Here is a 22,739-nt window from a genome sequence, read left to right as displayed (position 1 = left end):
TGCAAGTTGTTGCCAGTTCACCTGCTGAAACTCAAAGCAGGAATCCTGGGCTGCATTTCATGTGTGCGTGGATGGGTTCGGGGAGGGCATGCACCTCAGCTGATGGCCAGTGTTTTATTTACAGATTCACCAGAACTTCCAGTTCTTTCCCCCAACTTGAAGCTAAGAGAAGAGGACGAGTTTTGTGTGAACTACTGCTTGGGGGTAATTTGACCTCAAAGATGACAGCTCAGGGTAATCCTAGCCAGCCCCTGATCCTTCCAAAGGGGCTATGAAAACAGCACTTGGTTGTTGTTTATGCAAAATGAGGGAAGGGGCGTGTTTGGAGGGAGAAATTTTGCAACAGATTAATGCATGTTGAGCAGCTGATGTCAGCTGGCTGGTGGAGATTAACATGGTGTACAGCGCCCCTGTTGTCTTTTTACCTTAATTAATTAGATGAGACATTTAATATGTTGAAACATAAGCCGAACATCTGGGGTTTTATGGGTAGTGGCGTTTATCCAGCTGTTTACTCTCCCTGCTTTCCGAGGAAGATCCATGCTCATTGGGTCCTGTTCACTCTTAAATTTAGTCAGTTCAGAGGCCACAGGATCCCTAACTCCAAGCGTTTTGATCGTGGTTAGAGAAGTGTCTCGTCTTCTGAGTGATCAACTTGAATTTTCCTCAGAAAGGAATTTGATATGATGAAAAGAACATCTCAAGGAGTTAGCAAAACTGGCCCTGGCCCAGGTTTTATCACTGATTGTTCTGTGAGATTGAGCGCATCTTGAATGCCCCCTTGGTCTTGTTTCCTTACCTGGGATATTGCGGGGAGGCGAATAATTTCTGCCCTGCTTAGCTCTTAGGGTGGCAGGAAGAAGGAGACCATATGGAAAAGCTCTGTGAACTGTGCGTGTTTTACAAATTGTTCACCCAGCCACCCAAAACTATTTTAGGAAGCATGTAGGTGTTCCAGGCATTGTGCTTAGCTGGTTATATAATAGTGAACAAGATACCCACCCGCCCCACTCCCCATACCAAGGAGCCCAGTCTGGGCAACAAACAAGCATTTTGTAATATTGTGGGATAAATGCTGTGATAAGAATAATTACAGTGTGCTCGGCATCAACGCAATCTTGGGTTAGGGGTGAGGTGGTGGGTCAAAGACAGTTATTATTTAAAAATAGGGATTAAAGAGGCTTTGGTTTTTTTTTTTTTCTTCTTTTGGCAATGCCTGGAAGAGAGCCTTGGGAAGATTTGCTGAGCACAGCTGTTGGGTTTCATCTGCAATGCGCGGGGTACTCACTCGATTTCTTGAGAAGAGAGTGAAACTCCGGTTAAGTATGTGAGCTTGCTGCTTTTTGGCTGGAGGACCCTAAAAGGCCACATGGGAACAAGCCCGGTGCAGCTGACACAGACTTCAGAGTGTGAGAAGGAAAGCTTCCCTTGGTTGCTGGCTCTGCACTTATCATCAGCTTAAATCAAGATCCTGTTTTGTCCCAGGTGGTTGGATTAAAGCCGTGTTGGCCTCGGGGAAACTCTTGCTGAAGCAGATACATGCTTGTTTCATGTCGGCCCTGCCTCTTAGGGATTTGTTTTAATATTTCTTTAATTAAAAAAATTTAAATCTGCAAAAATGAGAATAGTGATGAACCCCCGTCAATAATTATCTTCCAGCATCAATAATTATCAAGATTTTGTCACATTTGGTTCATCCATCAATTCCAGGTGTCATGTCATTTCACCCCTACGTACTTCACCGTGCTTCTCTAAACGTGTGGACACTATATTACGTAACCACAATGCCATGATCACATCTACAGAGGATTTTTAGAAACTTGTTCTTGCTCTTTTTCCTCTCCAACATTTTATTATGAAAAATTTTGAGCAGACTTCCCTGGTGGTGCAGTGGTTAAGAGTCCGCCTGCCAATGCAGCGGACACAGGTTCAAGCCCTGGTCCGGGAAGATCCCACATGCCGCCAAGCAACTAAGCCCGTGCACCACAACTACTGAGCCTGCACTCTAGAGCCTGTGAGCCACAACTACTGAGCCCGTGTGCCACAACTACTGAAGCCCGTGCGCCTAGAGCTTGTGCTCCTCAACAAGAGAAGCCACTGCAGTGAGAAGCCTGTGCACTGCAATGAAGAGTAGCCCCCGCTCACCGCAACTAGAGAAAGCCCATGCGCAGCAACGAAGACCCAACACAGCCAAAAAAAAATAAAAAATAAAAAAAAATTTTTTGAGCATATGACAAAGTTGAGAATTTGAAAGTGCGCGGCTGTATATCCACTGCCTAGATGCTATCATCCACATCGACACACCTCTCCCTCTAGTCCTCCCATTATCCCTCCATCCATCTGTCAGTCCGTCTCGTTTATGTTCAAAGTAAATCACATACATCAGTAAACTTCTCCCCTAAATAGTTCAGCATTTGTGTCATTAACAGTTTAATATTGGTTTCCTTTTTCGTTTGAGATAAATTTACAATGACATGCACAGATCTTGAGGTGTTGGCTGAATTTTGACAAATTCATGTGCCTGTGTAACTCCAATCCCTGTCAAGATGTAGAACCATACCTGCGCCCCAGAAAGTTCCTGCATACTCCTTCCCAATCATTCTCTTATCTCTCTCTCCTTGTGGTAACCACTGAGCTGATTTTTTTTCTACTATAGGTTAGTTCCTACTGTTCCAGAATTTCATATAAATGGAATCGTAAAGTATGCACTCTTGATTTTGTTCACTCAACGAAAGTGTTCATGGGATTCATCCATGCTGTTATGTGTCTGCTGCTTTGTGGTTGCAAGTAGTTTGCTTCTTTTTATTGCTGATTAGTATTCCATTGAATGATGATACCACGATTTATCTATCCTCCCATTGATGGATGCCTGGGCTGTTTCTACTTTTTGGTTATATGAATTAGCTTCTTTGGATATTCTTGTCCAACTCCTTTTTGTGAATGTATGGCTTTTATTTCTTTGGATAAATTCCTAGGAATTGAATTGCTGGGCTGGGAGGTAGGCCAGCATGTAGAAACTGCCATAGCTTTTGCCAAATTGGTTTGGACCATTATACATCCCTACCAACAGTGAATGACAATGCTGGTACTCTACTTAGCCAACAGTAGGTTTTGTTAGTCTTTTTAATTTTAGCTGTTCTGGTATGTGTGTAGTGGTATCTCATTGTGGTTTAAACTTGTCTCTCCCTGATGACTCATGATGTTAAGCATTTCTGTATATGTTTATTGTCCATTTGTATATCTTTTTGTGTCTGTTCAGATTTTTGCTTGTTATTTTTGTGTCTTTATTATTGAGTTATAGATGATTTTATATATCCTGGATAACAGTCCTTTGCTAGATATCTGTTTTGCAAATATTATTTCCAAATGTGTGGCTTGCTTATTTTCTTAAATGTATCTTTGATGAGCAGAAGCTTTTGACTTTGTCTAACTTAACCAATTCCTTCTTTTATGGTTATTACTTTCTGTGACCTAAGAAATCTTTGCCTTCTACTCTTACAAAGGTATTTGCCTGTGTTTTCCCCAAAAAACTTTGTAATTCTAGCTTGCACATTAGGGTTTGTTGTGATCCAGCTCAAATTATGTATGTGTGATTTGAGATTGGGTCAAGGATTTGTTTTTTTTTTTTTTTAATTTTTATTTATTTATTTATTTATGGGTGTGTTGGGTCTTCGTTTCTGTGCGAGGGCTTTCTCTAGTTGTGGCAAGCGGGGGCCACTCTTCATCGCGATGCGCGGGCCTCTCACTATCGCGGCCTCTCTTGCCGCAGAGCACAGGCTCCAGACGCGCAGGCTCAGCAATTGTGGCTCACGGGCCCAGCTGCTCCGCAGCATGTGGGATCTTCCCAGACCAGGGCTCGAACCCGTGTCCCCTGCATTGGCAGGCAGATTCTCAACCACTGCGCCACCAGGGAAGCCCCAAGGATTTGTTTTTTTAAAACCAATTTCTAAGCTGTGTTTACCTAGGAGGCGCCATGCCACAAGGGTAAACAAATATGAGTCTAGCTGCTGGGTTTTCTTTTTAAACAGTTTGTTAGGTGTGCTGCTGGCTCTGGCCACAGTGGACACGACTTAGCCGCATATGGTACTTGCCCCTGTTCTTCTTGCCTGCTTTCAGCCATCGAGTATTGAATGCCCACCATGTGCCAGGCACGAAGGCAGTGGTACCCAAGACCCGCCTGCCAGGACGTCAGACTGAGCAGGGGGCTGCCAGCATGTGGTGTGAGAATGGGGGGATGAGCAGAGTGACCGTGATCTGATGAGGGGTCTGGGAAGTCCTGCTGGCAGGAGGGATTTTTGAGCTGAAATCTGAAGGAAGTGAAGCGGGTCAGGTAGGACTAGGGGTCTGGGTAGAGTGTTGTCAGGGCTGGTGGGGAAGAGACATACCAAGTTGGAACAGCCCAGGTGGCACCTGCCTTCCCGCAGAGGGTTGGTTGTCTAAGAGGTGGAAAGAGAAGGTGCCTTGGTGACTGGCATGGTCCTTTCTGTGTGTCTCTCCAAGACTCAGTGGGGCCATTGCCAAAATGCCTGCCCTATGTCTCCTCAGGATGCCTTGACCAGTTGCACCTTCTTGAAGAGGTTTCCTCAATTCATCTATTTTTTTTTCACTGAAGAAACTCTTCTTCCTTTTGACTGCCAAGGAGGAAGGGACAGGGAGAACCCCTGGGGTGCTCTTCTGTGGCTCTGAACATACTGTCTGCTGCTCTCTCCAGGCTCTTGACTTTTCAAAGGACCATTGGCTCTCACTGACTGCCATACTGCCCACTCAGCCTGACGGCTGCACGCCCCAGCAGAGCTCCTCTCATTGGTGCCTGCCATCCCACAAGGCCCTCTGCCTCACAGTCTGCTGAACCAGAGTATCTTCCCTCAGAGCTTCTGAGCATTGGCGCACAAGGTCCTAGTTGGGCCCCTCTCCCTTGGCATCACTACTCCTTGGAAGCGAGTCTGCACTCTTTTCTAGCTGTGTCTTTTCTAGCTGTCCTGTGCATGCCTTGAACCTCTTCATTTCATCCGCTTTCTTTCTCCCGATGCCTTTGTGTCCTGGGTCAAGGCCACCAGACTGGTGCTGCTCAGATTCCCATCTCTCCTCTCAAATTGTCTCTTGAACCCCGCCCGCCTTCCCCCCCTTAATCATGTCTCCTTTGTAGTCCAGGCTCTGGCTCCAGCAATTGTTTTTGCTCATCAAAGAATCCCTGTCTGCTACTCTGTTCCTCTACCTACAAAGATGATCTGATTTCACTTCTTTTACCCAATACCACATGAAGATAATCACATAGTTTACAGTTCTTGTGTATGTCCTGGGTAATTTCTTGAACTCCTGTTGGACTTTTCTTGTTGGTTTTGTCACCAGATTTTTCAGCATGGTCTCTCTCCCCTCCTCCACTTCCTCAGCGGCATCCATTCCTTGGATCCAGCACAGCCACTCTACTAAAGCTGCTTTCTAGTCACCATGTGACATTTTTCTGAGGCATTTAACTGTTGAACACTTAAAATCTTTTATTTGATCTGTCACCGAATTTTCTTCTTTTTGTCAGTTTTTTCCTCCTGAGACTTCTTTATCCTGCTTCCTAAATGTGGTGTTCTTCAAGATTTTGGCCTTGTTTTTAATTCCTTTTTTCTCATCTTGGCAACTTTATATTCTTATGGCTTTGTTGTTTCTAGATGTCTTCCAAACGTGTGATTCCTGTAAGTCACCATTTAGGACATTTCCACCAGAATTCCCTCCCTCCCTTTCCTTGCCTTTTGTTGATAGGTTCATTCATATATTTATCACCCATCCCCACTTCCCTACCCCAGCACCCTTGACAGACATGGCTAATCAATCAAGACAGTCATCCTCACTAAACTTGGCTGTGACCTATGAATTTTTCAGTGTGGCTCCCAGGCAGCCACTGCTAGTTGGTACATCAGTTGCATCTATCTGTCATATTTGTACTAGATGGCCCTGCTTTCTGTTACCCAGAATCTGGTCCCCTGAAGGATTAGTCACCACCAAAGGTTCAGTTTATAATCCCTGCCCAATTTCCTAGCACCGTGGGCAGGATATAAGCTGGAGTTATTCAGAGTTCTCACAATGCAACGTTTCTTTAAAGATCTAGGTAGAAGATGTAGGTGGGGGAATGTGAGTCGTCTTGTCTTAAGATTGGTATGAAATATATCTATGTATGTTCAACAGTGGTCTTATTTTTCAGTTCATAAAAGCATTCTCACTTATCCCTTTGCCTCTGGGTATATTCTAAATAGGAGAGAACAAAGTTTAGTAAACATTTAAAAAGTTTATAAGCCACTGCAGGTAGATACACATGCACGTTGGGAAAAGCACCGGCTTTGTCCATCCTCAGAGGCTAATTGGGTTGGTTTTGTGAGCTGTTCAGGGAGAAGACCGTTCCAGAGATGTAGGTCCTCCTCTGAGAGGACCCTGCCTCTAGGATCTCAGAGTTCTTTTTACTCCAGACACCCTGAAATCGTTCTAAACCGTCGGCATAGAATGATGACTTTTTGACTTGAGGTTTGGTGATGGTTGGCACCTTCGCCTCTTCTAGACCAAGAATGCATTTTCCGCTCTAAGTGTTTTCCTCCCTCACATGGCAGCTGTGACAGGTCACAGGCTCCCAACTACTGGACAAAAGGAAAACTGGGCTGCAAATCCTTTAAGAGTCTGCACTTGGAGTTTTAAGTCAGGTTGTAAATGGAAGTCAATTATGTGGGAGGTGGTGTGGGACCCGGGGTGGACGCTGCCACTGACCAGCTGTGTGACCTTGGCCAGAAGCTTGGCGTCCCTCCATCTCAGTGCCTACACCTGCCTGACGAAGCTGAAGGGTTGGCTGATCTTGAGGGTCCTTTGAGACCCAGCGTTCCATGTTCCTTGTTTTCCTGGTTGTTACTGTTATTACTTTATCTAATGAGACTGTCTTGTTTAGACAGTAAAGAAAGTTCTGTGGAATGATCAGCGTTTTAAAAAGCACTTGGAATTGCATCTATTTGTTGGTTTATATTAGAATGGTTTTGGGGTCCTCGGGAAAGAGGAGCACATCCTGTCCTGGAAGGCTGAGTGTAGCTAGGGGGACGGGGAATGGGTAGGTCTAAGAACTGCCTATTAATTGACTGCCCTTAGGTTTATCAGAGCAGCCAGGAAACAGAGGTGTTTGGTACAGGCTGGCATCCCATTAAGCCACACAGTATATGGCTGTGATTAAGAGCACAGGCCTTGGAACCAGGCAGAAGGCCTGGGGTTCTAGTCCTGGCTTCATTACCATCTGGCTCTGTCACCTTGAGTGAGATCACATCTCTTAAACCTCAGTCTTCGTGTTTGTAAAATGAGGAAAATAAGAGTGCTTCCATCATAGCGTTGCTGTAAGGATTAGATGGGATGAGATACAGAACTCTTAGCCCATGTGGTGTATAGTAATTGCTCAATAAACATAGCCTCTTTTTTTTTTTTTTTTTACTTTTAACCTTTTATTACCTACCACATATGAATTACAACCACACAAGGTAATTCTCATTCAAGACAATGGCCTGAATCATAAAAGTTCAAATATGAAATGTACTCTGTTTATTTCAGCAGGAAAGTATGCAATACAGCCAGCCTCCTTGTTTATTTTTTTATGACTCAGTGCTTTGAGGGGTAAGCCTAAATTACAAGGCACATTCACTCCTCCAGAATGCCTCATTCCCTGACAACGAAGGGATCAATGAGGTGTTATAGTAGGTGAGAATTAAGATTTGAATTGTGCACAAGCCACGGACAGTTGTATTTCTGTTGTGAGGACTGAAGGCAGTGTTCTGAGAGGCTCACATTTCTTCTCAGGAGGGTTGAAGGAGGACATATCTCCTCTAGCCTTGGGTGGGCCCACGATTCTTTTTTTTTAAAGCAGAGGGAGTTTTATTATTTTTATTTATTTATTTATGTATTTATTTTTGGCTGTGTTGGGTCTTTTTTTTTTTTTTTTAAAAACATCTTTATTGAAGTATAATTGCTTTACAATGGTGTGTTAGTTTCTGCTTTATAACAAAGTGAATCAGTTATACATATACATATGTTCCCATATCTCTTCCCTCTTGCATCTCCCTCCCTCCCACCCTCCCCATCCCACCCCTCTAGGTGGTCACAAAGCACCGAGCTGATCTCCCTGTGCTATGCGGCTGCTTCCCACTAGCTATCTATTGTACATCTGGTAGTGTATATATGTCCATGACACTCTCTCACCCTGTCACATCTCACCCTTCCCCCTCCCCATATCCTCAAGTCCATTCTCTAGTAGGTCTGTGTCTTTATTCCCGTCTTGCCACTAGGTTCTTCATGGCCTTTTTTTTTTTTTTTTTCCCCTTAGATTCCATGTATATGTGTTAGCATACTGTATTTGTTTTTCTCTTTCTGACTTACTTCACTCTGTATGACAGACTCTAACTCCATCCACCTCATTACAAATACCTCCATTTCATTTCTTTTTATGGCTGAGTAATATTCCATTGTATATATGTGCCACATCTTCTTTATCCATTCATCCGATGATGGACACTTAGGTTGCTTCCAGAACATAGCCTCTTAATCAGAGTGCTTGCCTTAGACTGGGCTAGGCATTTTTCCTCTGGTATCTGAGGAAAAAGTCACACAATCATACTAAATGGTAGAAGTTGTTAGCCACAAATTACAGAGGAGGAAATCGAAGTTCAGAAGAGTTAAATAATGTTCTCCACATTACACAAGCAGTCAGTGCCAGAGCTAGGATTGGAAACCTATATCTCCCTGCCTCCAAAGTCTCCTTCTGCCATGCCCTCTGCCCCCTGGAGTGGAGAGCCCTCCTCACTGCCCACAGCAGGCTGGGCTCAGCGGGGGATTCTAAAAGACCATGGGAGAGGCAAGACGAGTCACCCATATCCACCGAAAGCTGTTCTGCTTACAAACAGGTTGGGTTCTAAAGAACTACTGGAAGTTCATTTGTTTGAAAAGTCCAAAGTTACATTCTAGTAGCTACTGTTCATGCTGCCTCTTGGGGGCAGGAAGAATTACCATGCTTTCCCCGTGAGGAACAGCTTTGTTTGCAACCATGAAAATTCTTAACCTGAAAATTTATAAGTAGAGGACCATGCAAGGCAGAGCAGAAGGTAAAGGGTCCTGAAAGAGGTAGGGACACTACACCATGCACAGTCAGAGGAGAGAGAGTCACGGCCAGTAACAGGGTACAGTGGGATCATCAGTAGCTTCCTGTGGTGGTGGTGATGGTGGTGATGGTGGTGGTGGAAGTAGCATTCAAGATGGGCCTTGAAGGAAGGGAAACGTTGGAAAAGTGGAGGTGGCAGGAAAGAGAGCAGCTACAGGGTGCATTCCAGGTGCATAAAACTGAAGCTCAGCTCTGTGGAGTGAGGAGATAATGAAAAAATTCCTCCAACTAATTTTTCATGTCTTTTAATGCCTTTGATTGTATCACATGAAGGCAGGTCAGAGAGTCTAAGAGGCAAATACCCTATTTGTCAACAAAAATATTTCTAAGCATCTTTGTCTTTCCTCCATCTGTAGGGGAGCTTCCAGCACCAGGGTGCTTGCAGTTCTTTTGTCTGTACCTGCACTTCCCAGTAGGGAAGCCACCGCCACACATGGCTGTTGAGCACTTGCAACGTGGTCGTCCTGACATGTGCTGTCAATGTGAGACACACACTGGATTTTGAAGACGTAGTAAGAAAATAAAATATCTCAATTTTTGGTATTGATTACATGTTGAAATGGTATTTTGGATAGATTGGATTAAAGGTAAAATATTAAGTTCACCTGCTTTTTCCCTTTTTAATGTGGCTACTAGAAAATTGAAAATGACATGTGTGGTTCTCATTCATGGCTTGCCTTCTGTTTCTATTGGATGGTGCTATTCTGGAGGGACTTGTTATATACTTCAAGTTCTGTCATCCATTCTAGGGTCATCTGAGTCCTAGATGGCTTTGAGCTGGGTGCACCTCAGGAAACAGACTTGGTCATTCAGATGTGATGGAGACCTAGGTTCTCTCTATGGCTAGGTTACATACATGATTCTCTGAGCTTCAGATACTTCATCTGTGTAGTGGGGACGTTAGATCAGATATTTTCCATGGCCCCTTTCAATTAAAAAATTCTATGATTCTAGCTTGGTGTCAACTATTAACTTTTTCTGGGTTCCATTGAAAGGTCTCTACTGCTCCCTTTACCAAATGTCAGAAAAAGTCAGGATTATTTCCTCTTACTTGTGGTCCTTTAGTAATTCTTGGAGTGGAAAGACTTCAGAGTTCTGATAGATTAAGGAAACCTTCTTACTCTCCTTCTCTTCTCTGTCTGTTGGCCCATCTTGGCTTGTTTCAGTGTGCTCCTGAGCAAGGTGGCCCACCAGCTCCTTTAAAATGGTACAAGCATCAGAGAGCTGGGAGAAGAGGTCTCTCCTTTCTTTGGTTCATGACTGTTAAGACTGCTTTTGAATACCCCATGCATGGTGATCTCACAAACTTTATTTAGACACTGTCTAGGTCCATAAAAACTGAGAATCTGATCTGTATTTTCCCTTTTGGCTCTACTAATGTTAGAACAAATCAGTCATGCCTTTGTAAATATCTTTCTTTCATCAGTTCATCCTCTTATACACTGTCCATCTGCTATTAAATAAGATATATCAGGTATTGGGCTAGTTTCCAGAACACAGAAGTAGAAGACTTGGTCTTTATCCTTGAGGAACTCCTGGATAAAGGGGTTCCACCTTTAAACTTCACCAACAAGGTGAATACATGGTGCTTCCTGTCTTGAGAGGGACATTCAAGCTGGGGTGGGCACAGGTGAGGAAAGAGGGTGGCGCCATGAGTACACTAGGCGATGAAAAGTTGACTTTCAGTTGAGCGTTTTTGATGTTTCAAAGTGAGACAAGGTCTTAGTTAACTACCAACATGTCAAATAAATAACATCTGCCCTATAAATATATATTAGATGTAATTCCATTTAATGGAACATCAATGTGTGGATGCAAGTGTGTTGCTATACTGAAATCCCCTCTTATAATACCAGTTGCAATGTAGTTTCTTGCCATTTAATTTATTTTTCTTTTGGAATGAGCCTTTACAATACGTTACATTTTTAAAAAGTAACAATATAGAAAGGGGGTTATATAAAAGCAAAGTTTTACTGGTTTAAAAAACAAGGGCACTAGAGAGGGAAAATACTGTTAGACCTGTGGAGTCCAGTTTATTGCAAGTGCCTGAATCTAAGTTACCCTTAATAAAGTCTTGATTTCTCTCTCAGAGTATGGGTGAATAAAATATATCTGCAGAGGTATTTTTGGGTCACCAGCATTTCTTGGGTTTTGATTTGAGGTTTGTAGGAATCCTAAAATGATAGGGTACTAATTGGCCCAAATTGAAATCTCAGATAGTTGGACTGATTCCGAGCATAGAAATGGTAATAACGTCTAACATATACTGTGGGAAATGTGTTTCTTAGTAAACAAAAGAGAAAGCACTCATTTGTGTACCTATGCTTAGGACATACTTCATTAAATATATATAAAATATAAATATGGATCTTTGCACATTAAATGCCAACAACGTACATTTTAAAAAAAGGAAAAGGAAACTTTTCAGTGTATTTGACACTGAAATTCAGATATTCGTATTATAAGGACTGCATTTTATGGAAGATTTTCTTGTAAATTAGGAAAATAGAAAACATTCACCATGAACCAGTAGTACTTTTATAATAGCAAAAGTGAAAAGTAAATATAACAAATTTGTACCATCTTAAGTTACCCTTAATAAAATCTTGATTTTTTTCTCTCAGAGTGTGGCTGAATAAAATATATCTGCAGAGGTATTTTTGAGTAACCAGCACTTCTTGGCTTTTGATTTGAGGTTTGTAGGAATCCTAATCTGATACACAAATCTACACGTGAAATGAAAATAGGGATAAACTTGTTCATATGCAGCTCTATCCATACGAACCATGCAGGTGTTGACCATTTTCCCCGGGGGGGTCGGGTGGCGGGGCGGTGGCTGGAGGTTGAAGAGAGGCACACAGTAATAACAGTGGTGGCAGCAATGTTTATGTAGAGGGTTGAACTTATTAACAATGGGAGCAGCACGCTAATTGTTGCCTAGAAACCAGCTTTTGATTGGAGCAGTGATGAGTTCTCTGTATGTCTGTTTCTTTTTCTCTTTTCTCTGATGTGCTGCCCCAGAATACTGTGTATCTTAGTTTCTGTAATCAGTTAGTGTAAAAAATTTTTTAAAAATTCTATGCCATTTCTGGATATACTAAGTTGGAGATCACTAACATGGAGTTTTGTTGATGTGCTGGTGTCTGATGATTAGAGGTACCCTAGCTGGTTTGCAAGGATTGTATGTGGGCATTTAAATAATTGATACACTACTTTGTTTTGGACAGCTCAAATAGCTGCCCTTTATTCACCTGTAAGAACAATAAGGTCATTTATTACCATGCATGTAAAATGGAAAAACTCACTATAAATTATAACTTCAAATTATTATCTATCATCTACCTGCATAATGAGGCATAAAGTTTATTTAATCATTCATTCATATGTTCAGTATTCATTAAATAAATGTTTATTGAATGCCTACTCTGTGCCAGGCAGGATATGAGAGGTACTAGGGCTGTAGCAGTGAACAAGATAGAAAAAGGTTCTGAGCTTGATAGATGAGACAAATAATAAACTCAGCCACAAATGTGCCAATTACAGATAAGAGTAAGTGATGGGGAAGGCATCCACGTGATGAGAGAAACTCTGTTTGAGAGGTGAGGGCGTGGAGGGGTGTATTTTAGGTAAAGATGATCCGCGGAGCCTAAGGAGGCAACAATTGAAGTGAGACCTGAAAGAATAAAGGAGCCGGACTTTCAATGTAGAAATGGTTTCACACAGTCGATGGTGTTTAGTATTCTCAGAACTGAGGTGGTTCTGCTATGTGTGATGCCACTTGTGTGCGAGGGTGATATTCTGAATTGACCCAGGAACTAATGAGGAAAGACAGTAGCCTGGCCCTAGAGCACAGCCTTGGAGTCCCCATTAGGGCAAGTGTTAAGCCCTTAATTGGTGGGTGATTGGGAGGGTCTCAGGGGAGGGGACTAGGTTGGCACTCAGATGCCTTGGGGGCCACAGCCATTCACCTGTTACGGTATGGAAGTATTTCAGTATTTAAACAAGCAGCATGGCACGTGTGATGGCTGGTCATCAGCCATGCCTGTGCGTAATTTTATGGTTCAAGGAATTTTGACAATTGACCAATTGCAGTTACAGATCATTTAAGAAATTCTGGCCGCTTCACATAGTTCAGTAGAGAAAAGGAAGGGTTAAACTGCTGTTTTCAATGCCGGCAGTCATGATTTTATACTCTGGGTCAGATTTTGAGGAGGTAGCAAACTGAATGTATTCTTCCCAAGAAGGTAACCAACCTAACGTTCCTTTTTTTTTTTTTTCTTTTTTTTATATTAGGCAGCATCACTGTCCACACCTCCCTACCAAGATTTATGATAAAACAGAGAAACCATGTTTTTTCTCCGAATATACCGGGAACTACCCTCTCTATCACTCTTACCTGCCCAGAGAGTCCTTCAAGCCCAAGCTGGAGTACCAGAAAGGGTGCACGCCAATGGAAGGCCTGACCACATCGAGGTGAGGGCAGTAGTGTGAACGTATGAATGCACACCACTAATGGAGTAATGTACAGCATTAACCGAACGTTCAGATTGCATTGACGTGCACTATCAATACATGCTATTAATGCCTGAATGTTAATTTCCTGTATCTCTGAAAGAAGATCCTGCATTTATTAGCCTGTTTAGTTTTCCCTAGCCCCCTCTTAAGGAGAAAGGATTCTTGCTTGGGGCTGGGGTGGAGGAAGGGGGAGCCGTGGGGTGGGAATTGTAAATTGATCTACATCAAAAGGGTGGGAGGTTAAGTATGAAAGGAAAATAATAACTAGAAAGAGGGTGGCTCCTGCAGAAAAAGGAGCTTTGGGCTTCTGCACAGAAGCTCCAGGTCAGCTTGGGTGGTGGTAGTGATGTTGGTCGTGGTGAAAGAGAACTTGAGCTTTTTTGAAATTATGCTATAGAGTTTGAGTTGGGGTCCCCTTGAACGTTCTTCAGGAATATGAACAAAGAATATTTCCTTTTACATTACCCTTGACTTAGCAACTCTGATTCTTGAGCTCCAGCTCTGTGCGGAGACTGAACCCCGTGGCTCAGCGTGTCAGGCCTGCAGAGGTATCGGTACTGAGGGGGTGGGGACACATGATCAGTCTCTGGGTTGTTCCACGCGTTGCAGGGCTCTAACAGAATCTGCTGTTGACAGCTCAGTTAGTGATCTCCAGGTGATGACCTGTGACTGGTGACCCCGAGGAGTAGAAACATCTTTGAGTCAGTTGGGCAGTGTTTCAGGTTGTAGAGCTTAGTCCCCACATGAGACCTGAGAGCTGGGCGCCTTCTCTGCCTCCCAAGTTCCTCATCCCTACAGGGCAGGATTGCTGTGCGGTGGAGGTGAAATTGTTCGCCCGCACATTACAGGTTTGCAAGACCTGGTAAAATTTCTTCCTATTGCTTCCCCGTTTGCCTCGCAATTTTGTGCTTTTCTGTAAAGGTCCCAGGTGACCCTGGCTAAGCAGAACACCAGTTCATTCAGTTTCCCCCAGGATAGGCCTGGAAATGTCCTCTGTTGAGAATGTGGGTTGGAGGCATGAAGTATTCCTCCTAAAAGCTGCTGTCTTCTAGATCCAAAGGAAGAAGTCCATATCTGGGTTATGGGGCAGAAAAGACCCACAATGCGGGGAATGAAACCCAGGGATTCCTGGGCTTTGTGGGAACCCCTGGACAGGGGCAGCTTGAGAATGAGAGGGAGTCGAGGGTCTTATCTGACTCTTGACTTGAATCAGGTCACCTTTATGCTGAGTAGTTATATTAAATGATTTGAGGTCAGCACAAGGTTTCTGGGTCCTGATTCATGAAAAAAAATGTAATCTATGCAACCTGTTTTTCAACCTGTGACTTACTAAACAATATAAACCTTAAAGTTTGGGCTTCATTTTCCCAGGAAAACACCATTCTTTGTTTCTATGAGTCTAAAGACCACAACAAGAGAAGTGGATCATTCTGGAGCATTGCTTTCCGTTTTAAGAAACCACAGTCAATGCTCATGAAAGGAACTAGGCTTATGTATAAGAGACATGTAATTGGTAGGAAAGTATAAGAGCAGTGTTGAGGAATGGATTACAAATATCACGTTCGGTTTCTAGATGCTGGTCTTCACTTCTCTTTGTACCCAATTTGCAGGAAGTCAAGAGTGCCTTGTGGAATACAGAGTACAGGCCAGCTTCAGATATTGTCCTGGAAATATTTGGATACTTGGAGGGTTGGACGTTGAGGGATGCTTTCTGTTTGTTGCCCACAAGCTCAGGAGAATGAGGACAAATCCCTTGTCTGGAGCAGGCGTCCTGTCCCATCCCCTAGCTCTGAGGCCCCCAGTGGAGCCCCACACGCCCTCCCTCTTCCCGATGGTGCTTTGCAAAACAAAAACTTGCCCTTTGACCTGTCCTAAATTATCCTTGCCTTGTGTCACTTACAACAATAAACATATCACCCAGAAAGTCTCTCTGTCCCTGCCAAGTCCAGAATAACAAAATCATTCATGTTAAGATATGGCCAGAGTGGAAGAATGAAGATACTGAAAGAATTTCCAAAACAACTTATTAATGATTGTAAGAGCCTTAAAAAGAAAAAGTGGCAGGATCATGGTTACCCATGGGAAGAAAAAAGAACAGAAATGCTTCTCTCCTCTCCTTTATTTCCTTCCCCAGAAAGAGGACTAAAGGGGAGATGAGCAGAGGGCATCTCTTCTCTCCCCCGTCCCTCAGTCTCATCATTTCTCAGCCCCGTGCCTACCCTGCTGGGCACGTTTTCATAGGCTGAAAAAACACACCTATGCCCCTATCAGGATGCCTCCTTTTTTTTTTTGAGCTTCGGTGGGCTTTTGTTGACATAAATTAACAAAAATCAAGATTTTACTAACCATCTTTTCTGAACTTTATAAACTCAGCAGAGACTCTGGCCCATATCTGAATACATACAGTAAAACTATTCCCCATTGGGAAATGTACAGATGCTGTCATCTAGGTTCTCTGCCAGAGGATGCTGGGGAAAGGATGGGTCAGCCTTGTGTCTGCACACCTCTGTGTCTGTGCGGATTGTCATCCTTCTGCCCTTAGAACTCTGATTATTAGAATGTCCGACCCACTTACCTATCTAAAGGCTGACCTGGCTTAGTTTCTGAGATTGGACGCGGGGTTGCCACCTGCTGCATGAAAAAGTCATGTGGCCCGTGGCTTGGCTAGGTTTGGCGATTAAGCTCAGACACAAAAAACACCTGGTTTCTGGAAAGGTTATCATCCCAGCATGAGGCATGATTACAGCTGCACACAACTCTTACTGACTGTAAATCTTGGGGATTTACAGCAGGTGCCATGAGGTGAATGCTTGTGCTTTTCAGCCCTTCTTAACGTTGAACTGTTTCTTGCAGCCCTTAGTAATTCTCTCACAGAGGATCTGCCTTTAGTTCGGGTAGACCTGAGATCAATTTATGAATAAGAGGTTTGCACTTCAAGCCTCATTTCCCCTTAGGCATGTCACCATGTAAAACAGTTGGGCCCCATTTTGGGACATTATTTTGTTAGCTAAGTGAGATCCCTAAAGATGGGCAAAGTGGACAGCCTCTGAAAAAAGAGGTGAGTCTTCAAGATGGTGTTAGACCTTTCTTAAAGGGAGAGGGGCCGAGGGTAGGGTGAAATGGAGGTGCAGAGGGGGAGGATGGAATCGGGTTCACACTTGATGGGTTTGGCGCAGGGAAGAGGGCAGAAAGTTGGCGGCACAGATTCCTTCATGTATTGACAAGACTCCTTGGTAAACAGGAGTGCAAGGGGGAAGAGCTAAAAGTGAAAGGGCTTTTAGAAAAGCCAGGAAAGAAGCAAGACGGTAGTAGGCTTGAGTCTTTTCCTACCTATTGAATATTACACATTTCCTGTTCAAATACATATTTCTCCACTCACAGCTATCCCAGTGGGGATATACTTCCTCACCTCTATAGATTGGACCTGAGAATTAAGACATGCAGTAAAAGGTCTCAGCACTAGACTTGCTTGGGTAGTTTAAGAGCCTTTGATGGGCATCTTTGATTAATTTGGGGGACATTTTGGCCGTTCTTTCTTTAAGTATTTTTTCTCTACCCAAGGCTCTGTTCATTTCTTTCCCCCAATCTTTTTCTCTCTCTATCCTTCATATTGGAGAGCTTCTATTCATCCATTTTCAAGTTCACTGAGTCTTTCTTTCTTCCTCTATTTCCATTCTGCTATTAAGCCCATCCAGTGAGTGTTTTATTTTAGATGTTGTGTTTTTCAGTTTTAGAATTTACATGTGGTTCTTTTTATATATAGTTTCTCTTGCTCTTCTGTGATTCCCTGCCTTTTAATTCATTGTGACCTTATTTTCCATTTTGCAACTAAGCATAGTTAAAATAGCTGCTGTATAATCCTTGCCTGCTAGTTGCAACATCTGGGTCGGCTTGGGGTTGGTCTTCATGATTATCTTTTTTCTCCCTTGAGAATGGGTCACATTTTCCCTGTGTATGTCAAGAAATTTGGATGGATCCTGTACATTGCTTTTTTTTTTGGATTGTGTTTTTTAATTTTTTTAACATCTTTATTGGAGTATAATTGCTTTACAATGTTGTGTTAGTTGCTGCTGTATAACAAAGTGAATCAGCTGTATGTATACATATATCCCCATATCCCCTCCCTCTTGCGCCTCCCTCCCACCCTCCCTATCCCACCCCTCTAGGTGGTCACAAAGCACCGAGCTGATTTCCCTGTGCTGTGCAGCTGCTTCACACTAGCTATCTATTTGACATTTAGTAGTGTATATATGTCCATGCCACTCTTTCACTTCGTCCCAGCTTACCCTTCCCCCTCCCCATGTCCTCAAGTCCATTCTCTACGTCTGCGTCTTTATTCCTGTCCTTCCCCTAGGTTCATTAGAACCATTTTTTTTTTTAGATTCCATATATGTATGTTAGCATATAGTGTTTGTTTTTCTCTTTCTGACTTACTTCACTCTGTATGACAGACTCTAGGTCCATCCACCTCACTACAAATAACTCAGTTTCATTTCTTTTTATGGCTGAGTAATATTCCATTGTATATTTGTGCCACCTCTTCTTTATCCATTCATCTATTAATGGACACTTAGGTTGCTTCCATGTCCTGGCTATTGTAAATAGAGCTGCGATGAACATTGTGGTACGTGTCTCTTTTTGAATCATGGTTTTCTCAGGGTATATGCCCAATTGTGGGATTGCTGGGTCATATGGTAGTTCTATTTTTAGTTTTTTAAGGAACCTCCATACTGTTCTCCATAGTGGTTGTATCAATTTGTATTCCCACCAACAGTGCAAGAGGGTTCCCTTTTCTCCACACCCTCTCCAGCATTTATTGTGTGTAGATTTTTTGATGATGGCCATTCTGACTGGTGTGAGGTGATACATCATTGTGGTTTTGGTTTGCATTTCTCTAATGATTAGTGATGTTGAGTATCCTTTCATGTGTTTGTTGGCAATCTCTATATCTTCTTTGGAGAAATGTCTATTTAGGTCTTCTGCCCATTTTTGGATTGGGTTCTTTGTTTTTTTGATGTTGAACTGCATGAGCTGCTTGTGTATTTTGGAGATTAATCCTTTGTCAGTTGCTTTGTTTGCAAATATTTTCTTCCATTCTGAGGGTTGCCTTTTCATCTTGTTGATGGTTTCCTTTGCTGTGCAAAAGCTTTTAAGTTTCATTAGATCCCATTTGTTTATTTTTGCTTCTATTTCCATTTCTCTAGGAGGTGGGTCAAAAAGGATCTTGCTGTGATTTATGTCATAGAGTGTTCTGCCTATGTTTTCCTCTAAGAGTTTTATAGTGTCTGGCCTTACATTTAGGTCTTTAATCCATTTTGAGTTTATTGTTGTGTATGGTGTTAGGGAGTGTTCTAATTTCATTCTTTTACATGTAGCTGTCCAGTTTTCCCAGCACCACTTATTGAAGAGGCTGTCTTTTCTCCATTGTATGTTCTTGCCTCCTTTATCAAAGATAAGGTGACCATATGTGCATGGGTTTATCTCTGGGCTTTCTATCCTGTTCCATTGATCTATATTTCTGTTTTTTGTGCCAGTACCATACAGTTCTCATGACTGTAACTTTGTAGTATAGTCTGAAGCCAGGGAGCCTGATTCCTCCAGCTCCGTTTCTCTTTCTCAAGATTGCTTTGGCTATTCGGGATCTTTTGTGTTTCCCTACAAATTGTGAAATTTTTTGTTCTAGTTCTGTGAAAAATGCCATTGGTGGTTTGATAGGGATTACATTGACTCTGACAATTACTTTGGGTAGTAGAGTCATTTTCACAATGTTGATTCTTCCAATCCAAGAACATGGTATATCTCTCCATCTGTTTGTATTGTCTTTAATTTCTTTCATCAGGGTCTTATAGTTTTCTGCATACAGGTCTTTTGTCTCCCTAGGTAGGTTTATTCCTAGGTATTTTATTCTTTTTGTTGCAATGGTAAATGGGAGTGTTTCCTTAATTTCACATTCAGGTTTTTCGTTGTTAGTGTATAGGAATGCAAGAGATTTCTGTGCATTAATTTTGTATCTGCTACTTTACCAGATTCATTAATTAGCTCTAGTAGTTTTCTGGTAGCATCTTTAGGATTCTCTAGGTATAGTATCATGTCATCTGCAAACAGTGACAGTTTTACTTCTTCTTTTCCAATTTGGATTTCTTTTATTTCTTTTTCTTCTCTGATTGCCGTGGCTAAAACTTCCAAAACTATGTTGAATAATAGTGGTGAGAGTGGGCAACCTTGTCTTGTTCCTGATCTCAGAGGAAATGGTTTCAGTTTTTCACTATTGAGAACGATGTTAGCTGTGGGTTTGTCATATATGGCCTTTATTATGTTGAGGTAGGTTCCCTCTATTCCTACTTTCTGGAGAGTTTTTATCATAAATTGGTGTTGAATTTTGTCAAAAGCTCTTTCTGCATCTATTGAGATGATCATATGGTTTTTCTCCTTCAATATGTTAATGTGGTATATCACATTGATTTGCTTATATTGAAGAATCCTTGCATTCCTGGGATAAACCCCACTTGATCATGGTGTATGATTCCTTTAATGTTCTGTGGGATTCTGTTTGCTAGTATTTTGTTGAGGATTTTTGCATCTATATTCATCAGTGATACTGGCCTGTAGTTTTCTTTCTTTGTGACATCTTTGTCTGGTTTTGGTATCAGGGTGAGAGTGGCCTCGTAGAATGAGTTTGGGAGTGTTCCTCCCTCTGGTATATTTTGGAAGAGTTTGAGAAGGATAGGTGTTAGCTCTTCTCTAAATGTTTGATAGAATTCACCTGTGAAGCCATCTGGGCCTGGGCTTTTGTTTGTTGGAAGATTTTTAATCCCAGTCTCAATTTCAGTGCTTGTGATTGGTCTGTTTATATTTTCTATTTCTTCCTGGTTCAGTCTTGGAGGGTTGTGTTTTTCTACGAATTTGTCCATTTCTTCCAGGTTGTCCATTTTATTGGCATATAGTTGCTTGTAGTAATCGCTCATGATCCTTTGTATTTCTGCAGTGTCAGTTGTTACTTCTCATTTTTCATTTCTAATTCTATTGATTTGAGTCTTCTCCCTTTTTTTCCTGATGAGTCTGGCTGATGGTTTATCAATTTTGTTTATCTTCTCAAAGGACCAGCTTTTAGTTTTATTGAGTTTGCTATTGTTTCCTTCATTTCTTTTTCATTTATTTCTGCTCTGATCTTTATGATTTCTTTTCTTCTGCTAACTTTGGGGAGTTTTTTGTGCTTCTTTCTCTAATTGCTTTAGGTGTAAGGTTAGGTTGTTTATTTGAGATTTTTCTTGTTTCTTGAGGTAGGATTGTATTGCTGTAAACTTCCCTCTTAGAACTGCTTTTGCTGCATCCCACAGGTTTTGAGTCGTCGTGTTTTCATTGTCATTTGTTTCTAGGTATGTTTTGATTTCCTCTTTGATTTCTTCAGTGATCACTTCGTTATTTAGTAGCATATTGTTTAGCCTCCATGTGTTTGTATTTTTTACAGTTTTTTCCTGTAACTGATATCTAGTCTCATAGTGTTGTGGTCAGAAAAGATACTTGATACGATTTCAGTTTTCTTAAATTTACTGAGGTTTGATTTGTGACCCAAGATATGATCTATCCTGGAGAATGTTCCTTGAGCACTTGAGAAGAAAGTGTATTCTGTTGGTTTTAGATGGAATGTCCTGTAAATATCAATTAAGTCCATCTTGTCTAATGTGTCATTTAAAGCTTGTGTTTCCTTATTTATTTTCATTTTGGATGATCTGTCCATTGGTGAAAGTGGGGTGTTAAAGTCCCCTACTATGATTGTGTTACTGTCGATTTCTCCTTTTTTGGCTGTTAGCATTTGCCTATGTATTGAGGTGCTCCTATGTTGGGTGCATAAATATTTACAATTGTTATATCTTCTTCTTGCATTGATCTCTTGATCATTATGTAGTGTCCTTCTTTGTCTCTTGTAATAGTCATTATTTTAAAGTCTATTTTGTCTGATATGAGAACTGCTACTCCATCTTTCTTTTGATTTCCATTTGCATGGAATATCTTTTTCCAGCCCCTCATTTTCAGTCTGTATGTGTCCCTTGGTCTGAAGTGGGTCTCTTGTAGACAGCATATATATGGGTCTTGTTTTTGTATCTGTTCAGTTAGCCTGTGTCTTTTGGTTGGAGCATTTAATCCATTTACATTTCAGGTAATTATCAATATGTATGTTCCTGTTACCATTTTCTTAATTGTTTTGGGTTTGTTTTTATAGGTCTTTTCCTTCTGTTGTGTTTCCTGCCTAGAGAAGTTCCTTTAGCATTTGTTGTAAAGCTGGTTTGGTGGTGCTGAATTCTCTTAACTTTTGCTTGTCTGTAAAGGTTTTAATTTCTCTGTCAAATCTGAATGAGATCCTTGCTGGGTAGAGTAATCTTGGTTGTAGGTTTTTCCCTTTCATCACATTAAGTATGTCCTGCCTCTCCCTCTGGCTTGCAGAGTGTCTGCTGAACGATCAGCTGTTAACCTTATCGGGATTCCCTTGTTTGTTATTTGTTGCTTTTCCCTTGCTGCTTTTAGTATTTTTTCTTTCTGTTTAATTTTTGATAGTTTTTTAATATATGTCTTAGCATGTTTCTCCTTGGATTTATACTGTATGGGATTCTCTGTGCTTACTGGACTTGATTGACTATTTCCTTTCCCATGTTAGGGAAGTTTTCAAGTATAATCTCTTCAAATGTTTTCTCAGACCCTTTCTTTTTCTCTTCTTCTTCTGGGACCCCTGTAATTTGAATGTTAGTGCATTTAATGTTGTCCCAGAGGTCTCTGAGACTGTCCTCAATTCTTTTCATTCTTTTTTCTTTATTCTGCTCTGTGACAGTTATTTCTATTGTTTTATCTTCCAGGTCACTTATCTGTTCTTCTGCCTCAGTTATTCTCATATTGATTCCTTCTAGAGAATTTTTAAATTTCATTTATTGTGTTGTGCATAATTGTTTGTTTGCTCTTTCGTTCTTCTAGGTCCTTGTTAAACATTTCTTGTATTTTCTCCATTTCCAAGATTTGGACATCTGTACTATCATTATTCTGAGTTCTTTTTCAGGTAGACTGCCTATTT

General features: G+C 41.7%; 1 protein-coding gene across 1 annotated transcript in view; it reads left to right on the top strand.

The window, feature by feature from the left end:
- The window catches only part of SAXO1 (stabilizer of axonemal microtubules 1), a 57,731-nt gene that overhangs the window by 13,955 nt on the left and 21,037 nt on the right, over positions 1-22,739 (top strand). Inside the window, exon 4 of the mRNA XM_061199209.1 lies at positions 13,457-13,636. Coding sequence (XP_061055192.1) covers positions 13,457-13,636 — 180 coding nt within the window. The remainder of the gene's footprint in view (positions 1-13,456; positions 13,637-22,739) is intronic.

This window comes from Eubalaena glacialis, chromosome 9, assembly GCF_028564815.1.
Source record: "Eubalaena glacialis isolate mEubGla1 chromosome 9, mEubGla1.1.hap2.+ XY, whole genome shotgun sequence".
NCBI lineage: Eukaryota > Metazoa > Chordata > Mammalia > Artiodactyla > Balaenidae > Eubalaena > Eubalaena glacialis.
The sequence above is the reverse complement of the archived record's forward strand: the minus strand, read 5'-3'. Positions and strand labels throughout refer to the sequence as shown.